General features: G+C 40.2%; 1 protein-coding gene across 1 annotated transcript; it reads right to left on the bottom strand.

Moving 5' to 3' along the window:
- Positions 1-5,069: 5,069 nt before the first annotated feature.
- Positions 5,070-6,344, bottom strand: LOC136438695 (uncharacterized). Its single transcript, XM_066433609.1, has 3 exons — positions 6,089-6,344; positions 5,633-5,866; positions 5,070-5,524 (listed from the first exon to the last, which is right to left on the bottom strand). The coding sequence occupies exons 1-3, from the start codon at positions 6,342-6,344 to the stop codon at positions 5,070-5,072; spliced, it is 945 nt and encodes a 314-aa protein (XP_066289706.1).
- Positions 6,345-9,293: the final 2,949 nt, after the last annotated feature.

Here is a 9,293-nt window from a genome sequence, read left to right as displayed (position 1 = left end):
ATGTGAATAACAAATGAAAGAAATGATGACAACAATACAGAAAGGACACACTTTGCTGTACAAATTGACATGTGTGTGTGTGACCACAGAATGGTTCCTTGATAATTTAATAATGTATTCAAAGTGATGTCATCGAGATTTTTCGTTGTTGTCAGAGTGTTAGAAACATAAAAAAAAACTTTACCAAAAGGCCGAAAATTAATAAACTCTGACATACTAGAGCTTAATATACGTTCTTTACTCATGTGACTACGATGTAAATATTTTCCGCCTTGTTGGCTGGTTGAACATGGAAGATGGATTTTAATTTGTTTCGTCACGTGATGATGTCAAACACATGCAAGTTCAAAGGTCAGACCCTCCTATGTTTAATCAAACAGCAGGCTGATGTGACGTCATGTTCAGACACACGACATGTTTAAAACTCATATGTCCAAAGATAATGCTTTTTTTCACTCACAATTTCAATCATTATTAATATACATATGTACTTCACGAACTTATGTTCAAACTGTTATGTGTCCAATTATGACGCATATCGTCCAGTCAAACTTCAACCGTGGTTTAGGTTCTTGTTGGAAGTCCTTTTGGTAAGACCGTTTGAAGACCAAGAAAAGTTTAGAATTTGGTAAATGTTTCACCAAAAAGGTATATCATCTTCAACCTTATTACCTGTGCTGTCTTATGACTACTAAGGAAAAGACACGTCTTGATCCTAGAGCACAAATCATATTACATTACATTGCAGAAATAGTGATAAGAATTATTACAATACTACAAAAGAAGGGAAAACTTCCGTTGGCATGACTGGTGTAAAGGTCTGGCTACAGTGATGTAATTTCTTGTGTATCAGTTAGTCAGTTGAAAGTTTCCCCATAACATTATACTCATGTCTTTTTACATCATTATATTTATATCACTTTCTGCATTTTTGATAAGAACTACGGCCAAGAATCTGGCTTCACATTCATCTTTGAAAATCCATCAGTTATACATGAGAACGACTATTTCAAAATATTGCCGATTGCTAATTATATGTTAGATATTTTCTGCAGTACTGTGGTCTGCTACTAGATTTCTTTAACCTTACATTGTCAATACTTTTCACAGAATGACAAAGCATTTCCTACCTGTTCCGTGGTTTATGAATGATTATCAAGAAATATAAATACAGAGTGCAGATTGTTAAATGTTTAATCGTATATAGGGGTGCCAAAGAATTCATAGGAATTTTACGGAATTCATACGAGTTTTACGGAATACTTACGATCCATTACGAGAAACATACAAATTTTACGGAATTATACATACGATCCATTACGCAGAAACATTCAAGTTTTTACGGAATACATACGATCCATTACGCGGAATACATACATTCCTTACTATTTGCTGGGTCAGGACATGACCGCCAAATTCAAGATGGCGGACTCGGGATAACCAGTTCTTCGTACGATATCTCGGCTTTTAAGAGTTTAATAATGGTGTATCCCATCTGGATAAACTCTACAAATCTCAAGCTGCACTAAATTAAGACCGATGTAGGCCTAGACTAACTAGGAGGACCAGACAAAGCTAGATTCGGTGCTAGCGCGATGGCCAACAAATTAGTAAGGATCGTATGTATTCCGCGTAATGGATCGTATTATATGTATTCCGTAAAACTCGTATGAATTCCGTAAAACTCGTATGAATTCCGTAAAATTCGTATGAATTCTTTGGCACCCCTGCTCAAAAGTCATGAGAATCCCATATACTAAATCTGTAGTTATTTTATATATCATGAACTAATTAAAAGCCTCAAAATAAGTTGTTGGCAAATACGCTCACCAGAGTTATCATTTTACAAATGATAAACTTAATAAGCTAAGTCTAAAAATTTTAAAGTAGCTCAAAGGCATATTTCTGTGCCCTCCTAGCAATGAACAAATACAATTTGAACTGAAATCTACACAACGCACAAACTACATACGTTCTTATAGGCGCAATGTGTAAACATATTACTTTACCCATGTTACGCATTTCTTATTAGAGGTTTGAAATTTCTTGAGTCTTTTTTGTACCTTTTACTCTGCCGTCAATACTTCAAAAATTCCATGTTGCAGGTGGACATTTCAAACACTTCATTTTTTTTTGGGGGGGTGCTTTTTCCAGAAGGTAGATTGAGTAGTGTTGGGGCATTGCAGGTCACTATGGGCATCAGCCTACTATTCAGTCATTAATTTAGGCCGCAACAATTCAATTGGTAACGGGGGGTGCCATAAGATGTCACGCGCCCTACCATGGCACGGATGTTTTACTGATCTTATTTTGCATAAGCACGCCGTGTTTGTGACCACTGACTACGCTGATAAGGAAGGATGTTAAGTCAAGTTCATGCACATAGCTGTCATTTTCATTTAAAACATCTGTGTACATATTTATTTCTTATTTCTTGTTTCGTCGAAAAATAGTATATTGACAATAATGATGGTAGCGCTGAGACGGCTGAGTAGAGGGTCACTGCGTAGCTAGACGGCCTAGCGCCTAAATATACGACCTGTGCCAAGCAGATGCACAACTATCATACACATAAGAAATGTCACTTCATGAAACGCTGAAAACTAGGATCTTAAAGTGTTTGTTGAAAAGAAAACCGACCAAAGAAAAACAACGTAAACATCGCTGTCGTCTGGCGACGTTGTTTTCCCGCCTTTTTTTCTGGCCGCGATTGTCGCGGGACGATCCAATGCACAGCTATGTTACGCTCAAACACGTGATTGGTACCGTCTATGAAAAGGAAACTGAATGCTGAGATGGCGAAGATATTTTGCAATAAGTAGACGAAGTATTGTTGATGTAAGCGGTGTCGTTTTTTCGTAATGATTTTGTGAGTCGGACCGCATTCGATACGTATGTCGAGCCGCGCGCACAGTGCGTTGTAGCCTATTCCCCGTAAAAATGTGAGCTGGGATGCGCTAGACATAGCCCTTCTCACACGACGAGAGAAGTGCACACAGGTCAAAATTTACCGGTCAAAAGAAAGCTAGAATACAGTAGACTACAAGCCTTGTTTACATTTTCTTAACTTTATCACCAACTTCCGAATAGAACAAAATTACAAAAGCGTGCTAAGTTAGGCACACTATCTGGCGTAGCACTAAATCAGAACGAACATTCACGAAAACATCTCACAGTATTTTCCGCTTGTAACGCGGAGCGTGAAGGACTCATGAACAATATGAATGCGTTTCTAATCCAAGTATGGTCTTCAGATGACAATGTTTAAAATTCATTCATTAAAACCTGGCCACTCTCTGGCAACCAGCGATGGAGCGCCGTGAGTTCGAGCGCGTTAAAAAAACGGGACATCTTAGGGCACCCCCGTTAAGATCTTCGTTTTTAGAAAACCACAATTATCATTTAGAACATCGACATGAATAATTTCTTCAAGCCCTCTGTCATATTGACTTCCGGCTAAATTTGTGTTAAAAACAAGGAGCCAAGAACAGGTTTTATGTGTTTAGAAGCAACACCTTAATGTAAAGAAGGAAACATGAAAGGCTTCTAAGGTTACTCGAGAGCTTATAGATGGTTGTTTCTGACAGCTATGATTCAGCACACAGTTGTGCATTCAATCACTTGTTAATTTGTTTTGGTGATCCTGATGTCTTTCAATGAGGATATTCATTGAATTCCAATAATCTCCAAATGGTCGTTCCATAATGTTTTTAAAAATCACAATTTTGTCCCTCACTTAACAAATGTCAGTTAAAAAAGATTGTGGTGTAGAAAACCAACGTTTGCTGTTTTTGTACGGTGTGGCCTTCAGTAGCTGACCTGTAATGTCGCTTGACAAACAACCCAGAAAAGCCATATACACAGCAATGAGATGTCAGGTTTCACCATGGTGTCCAAGCTTGCAAATCTTTGTTTTCATGCAGTGTTAGTCTTACTTGAATGAAGGTGTTTATTGTCTGAGGCTGGCTGTTTGGATATTAATATTACTGTTGTTTAAACTTTCTGCTAACGTTTCTATGACTCTTTGCACCGGACAGGGGTTCTTGTAGAATGTCCCATACACAGATTGTTGTTCTTTTAAAGTGTGTCCTCCTTAACTGGTCACGTGATAAACAACCCATGATTGGTCTTGCGAAAATTGAGGTGTTGATTATCTGAAGCTGGCTGTTTGATTGAGGTTTTTATTTGCACTTTCTGGTGACGTTTCTATAACTTTCATTGCAACTGGGGAGAAGCTCTTATGGAATGTCACATACACAAGTTGTTGTTCTTTTTGGGTGGGTCCTTTGGTAGCTGGCCCGTACTGCCGTTGTAAAAACATCCCGACCTTAGTCTTACGTAACTGAAGTACCTGATTGTCTGAGGCTGACTATTTGGATATTTATATCAAAGTTGTTTACTCGTTCGTCTGACAGTTCTATGACTTTGTTTGCACCAGGCTTGAGCTCGTTTAAAATGTCCTGGACACAAGTTGTTGTTCTATTTAGGGTGTGTCCTTTCTTAACTGGTCCGTAATTTGCATAATTAATGGAAAATTTTTATAAAACCACTCCATTCAACCCGATGGAGTTATGATATTATATAAAACAGTTCAACAATGCAACTTATGTAACTGAGAAATAAAGGGACATCGATAGATAAAAGTTATGCAAATAAAGAACTGATTTGCATGGCCCTGTGCCACAGGACGGATTTCTACCATCCAGGGATTCAGGGATGGCCTGAAAATGTCCCTGTTCTGTTTGGTCATGACCGCTGGTCATTAAAGTGGCTGTGGTGCTTGTGCTGGGTTCAGTGATGGCCTGAGACTGGCCCTGTTCTGTCTGATCATGGACAGCTGTGGTGTGTGTTGTATTCAGTGATGCCCTGAGACTGACCCTGCCCTGTCTGATTATGATCATGGTCACTGGTGATATTGTTCTTTATTTTGGGACCTTTGGTGGTGCTCCCTAATCTACATTCTTCTGACTTGGCTTTAATGCATTTAGCACATAGTTGTAGGTTATAGATTTGAAATTTCAGAGATTGAGTGTTAGCCTTATGATCGCCTAAGACTAGCCCTGCCTTGTCTAATCATGCTGGGTGTCTGTATCTTCATACTGGTAATCATCACCACTGGTCACTACAGCAGCTGTGGTGTTTGTGTTGGATTTAGTGATGGCCTGATGAGACTGACCCTGTCCTGTCTGAATATGTTTCTTCATATCTTCATACTGGTAATCATCACCACTGGTCACTACAGCATCTGTGGTGTTTGTGTTGGATTTAGTGATGGCCTGATGAGACTGACCCTGTCCTGTCTGAATATGTTTCTTCATATCTTCATACCGGTAATCATCACCACTGGTCACTACAGCATCTGTGGTGTTTGTGTTGGATTTAGTGATGGCCTGATGAGACTGACCCTGTCCTGTCTGAATATGTTTGTTCATATCATCATACTGGTAATCATCACCACTGGTCACTACAGGAGCTGCGGTGTTTGTGTTGGATTTAGTGATGGCCTGATGAGACTGGCCCTGTCCTGTCTGAATATGTTTGTTCATATCTTCATACTGGTAATCATCACCACTGGTCACTACAGGAGCTGCGGTGTTTGTGTTGGATTTAGTGATGACCTGATGAGACTGACCCTGTCCTGTCTGAATAAATTTGTTCATATCTTCATACTGGTAATCATCACCACCGGTCACTACAGCAGCTGTGGTGTTTGTGTTGGATTTAGTGATGGCCTGATGAGACTGACCCTGTCCTGTCTGAATAAATTTGTTCATATCTTCATACTGGTAATCATCACCACTGGTCACTACAGCATCTGTGGTGTTTGTGTTGGATTTAGTGATGGCCTGATGAGACTGACCCTGTCCTGTCTGAATAAATTTGTTCATATCTTCATACTGGTAATCATCACCACTGGTCACTACAGCATCTGTGGTGTTTGTGTTGGATTTAGTGATGGCCTGATGAGACTGACCCTGTCCTGTCTGAATATGTTTGTTCATATCTTCATACTGGTAATCATCACCACTGGTCACTACAGGAGCTGCGGTGTTTGTGTTGGATTTAGTGATGGCCTGATGAGACTGACCCTGTCCTGTCTGAATATGTTTCTTCATATCTTCATACTGGTAATCATCACCACTGGTCACTACAGCATCTGTGGTGTTTGTGTTGGATTTAGTGATGGCCTGATGAGACTGACCCTGTCCTGTCTGAATATGTTTCTTCATACCTTCATACTGGTAATCATCACCACTGGTCACTACAGGAGCTGCGGTGTTTGTGTTGGATTTAGTGATGACCTGATGAGACTGACCCTGCCCTGTCTGAATATGTTTCTTCATATCTTCATACTGGTAATCATCACCACTAGTCACTACTGAAGCTGTGGTATTTGTGTTGGATTTAGTGATGGCCTGATGAGACTGGCCCTGTCCTGTCTGAATAAATTTGTTCATATCTTCATACTGGTAATCATCACCACTGGTCACTACAGCATCTGTGGTGTTTGTGTTGGATTTAGTGATGGCCTGATGAGACTGACCCTGCCCTGTCTGAATATGTTTGTTCATATCTTCATACTGGTAATCATCACCACTGGTCACTACAGGAGCTGCGGTGTTTGTGTTGGATTTAGTGATGACCTGATGAGACTGGCCCTGTCCTGTCTGAATATGTTTGTTCATATCTTCATACTGGTAATCATCACCACTGGTCACTACAGCAGCTGTGGTGTTTGTGTTGGATTTAGTGATGGCCTGATGAGACTGGCCCTGCCCTGTCTGAATATGTTTGTTCATATCTTCATACTGGTAATCATCACCACTGGTCACTACAGCAGCTGTGGTGTTTGTGTTGGATTTAGTGATGGCCTGATGAGACTGGCCCTGCCCTGTCTGAATATGTTTGTTCATATCTTCATACCGGTAATCATCACCACTGGTCACTACAGCAGCTGTGGTGTTTGTGTTGGATTTAGTGATGACCTGATACTGACCCACAACTTTGTACAGAGAAGTCAACTTGGACTTTAAAACGGTCTGATCTGTGTCTATACATGATGGGCTTTTAGTGTTCAAGAATTCAGTGATAAACTCATACCCTGTCTGATCATGACCACTGACTGTTACGGCAGCTGTGGTGTTTGTGTTGGCTTCAGTGATAGCCTGAGACTGGCCCGGCCCTGACTGAGCATGTTGGTCGTCAATATCTTCATACTGGTGATGATTAACACTTGACATTACAGAAGCTGAGGTGTTGATAGCCTGAGACTGGCCCTGTCCTGTCTGACAATGACCACTGGTAGATGCTGGTTGTTTTAGTGGTGTAACCACACCTGCGTACATAGGATTCGGCATCAAAGCATCTAGAACTTCGTGCTCTGATAGAATTCCAACTTTCAGAAATTGAGTGCTAGCATGAGACTGGCTCTGCCCTGTCTGGTCATGATTGTTACCAATATCTTCATACTGGTGATTATGACCACTGGTCATTACAGAAGCTGCTGTATTGATGTTGCTTCCAGTAACATTGAGCTTTAGTCCTGAAGGAGGATCGCTAGTCTTACTCTTGTGCCAGATTGTAAAAATGACGATACCAATCAGGATAATGCCAGATAATGAACCACTGATAGAGCCAATGAGAGTAGGTATGGGGAAACTGGGAGTAGGTTCGTGGGAACTGCTGCTTTCTGGTTTGTCTGAAGTGGTTGCAAGGGGTGAAGTTGTTGTTATTCTTGTTTTGCCTGCTAGATGTGCTGCTGTGCCATCATTGCGTTTGAAGTACCAGGGGAAGCGAGAGGTGCCGTTCTCATTGTTGGAGGTTACTTTGATATCAACAGACAGTGTTGGTATGATTGGCTCTTCACAAATCATGTCTTCAGGATTGACATCTATAAGCTTCTGTCCCTTGAATTTGGCAGGTTGGGCACATGTTATCTGGTCTTTAAATGAAGGAAATTCAGTCGTATTCAGCCTGATAGGAACCATCCTACAGTCGCACTGCCAGGGGTTCATGTCCAGTTTTATGGCTAGATTAGATGGCAACAAGCCAAAAGCTAAAGGGGAAATGACAGATAACTTATTTGACTGAAGGTCCAAGCATTGGAGTTGGGGCAGATTTGCAATTGCACCAGACTGAATAGTTGTTATCTGGTTGTAAGCCAGATACAACATTTCGAGCTGGGGTAGATTTGCGAATGCGCCAACGCCAACCATCATAATCTGGTTTAAGGATAGTTCCAAATATTCGATCCTGGTCAGATTTGCGAATGCACCAGACTGAATCTTTGTTATCTGGTTGTTGTTCAGTGCAAAAACTTGAGCTGGGGTGAATTTGCGAATGTACCTGACTGAACCATCGCTATCTTGTTGTACGACAGAACCAACTTTTGGAGCTTAGGTAAATTTGCAAATGTACCAGGCTGAATCATTGTTATCTGGTTACGCATTAGAATCAACTCCTGGAGTTTGGGTAGATTGGGGAAACAATCAACAAAGACAATACAATTACTATCCAACGTCAACTTCACCAAATTCATATACCTTAACAGCTCGGACAGATTCACGGCTACAATAAGATTTTCTCCCAAACATAACTTAGTCAGGGATGTTGGCATGTTCTGTGGGATGCTTGTGAGGTCCCTTCCGTCACATTTGCAGACTCTGGGCTGTCTACAACCGCAGTCACCTTCTGTCATGTTGAGTCCCTTCAGGATGATGAGAAGAGAAATCAGCTGTCATGCTGGCCTGTCACCTAAGCAGAACAGAACATAAAACAACACTAACTTTATGTCTTGGATTGAATAGACATAAAGACAAGCATTATTATAAATGACAATAAAAGTCACATAATTTGCGGAATATATGACTTGAAATGCTCACTTAAGCCCTAACCCATAACTTGTAACTTACAGCATTTTTATGTCACAAATGTGAAATTGTCATCATATATAATTGACGTATAGCGGGGCCTTTACTCATTAGATATGCAAATAATATTCTTATCATAATGACTTACTTAGAGAAATCCTAACCTCTTCCCAAATTACAAATGCTTCAAATATCAAGATTCTATCCTTCAGGAAGCTGTTGTAGTTTTTCTTCATCAATCAAGCTAGTGATTTTCAAATTTACATAATTAGTGTCTGATGAAATTTACGTTTATATAGCCTGCATTATGATGTCTGAATTTGCATGATCTATATCTGATTATGTTCATCATAACTAGTAGGAATATTGCACCATTTACCACTAACGAATTGTTCAGTCTTCTCATTAATTATGTGAATTGTT

Source organism: Branchiostoma lanceolatum, chromosome 7, assembly GCF_035083965.1.
Source record: "Branchiostoma lanceolatum isolate klBraLanc5 chromosome 7, klBraLanc5.hap2, whole genome shotgun sequence".
In the NCBI taxonomy this organism is placed as follows: domain Eukaryota; kingdom Metazoa; phylum Chordata; class Leptocardii; order Amphioxiformes; family Branchiostomatidae; genus Branchiostoma; species Branchiostoma lanceolatum.
Note: the sequence above shows the minus strand (reverse complement) of the source record. Positions and strands in the feature narration are given on the sequence as shown.

What these genes read in the sequence shown, in the direction of transcription:
- LOC136438695 (XM_066433609.1), bottom strand. Translation starts at nt 6,344, where the DNA reads ATGAAGAAACATATTCAGACAGGGCAGGGTCAGTCTCATCAGGTCATC. An exon ending in ACATATTCAGACAGGACAGG is followed by an intron (nt 5,867 to 6,088) that starts GTCAGTCTCATC and finishes TTATTCAGACAG; the next exon opens with GACAGGGTCAGTCTCATCAG. An exon ending in ATTTATTCAGACAGGACAGG is followed by an intron (nt 5,525 to 5,632) that starts GTCAGTCTCATC and finishes ATATTCAGACAG; the next exon opens with GACAGGGCCAGTCTCATCAG.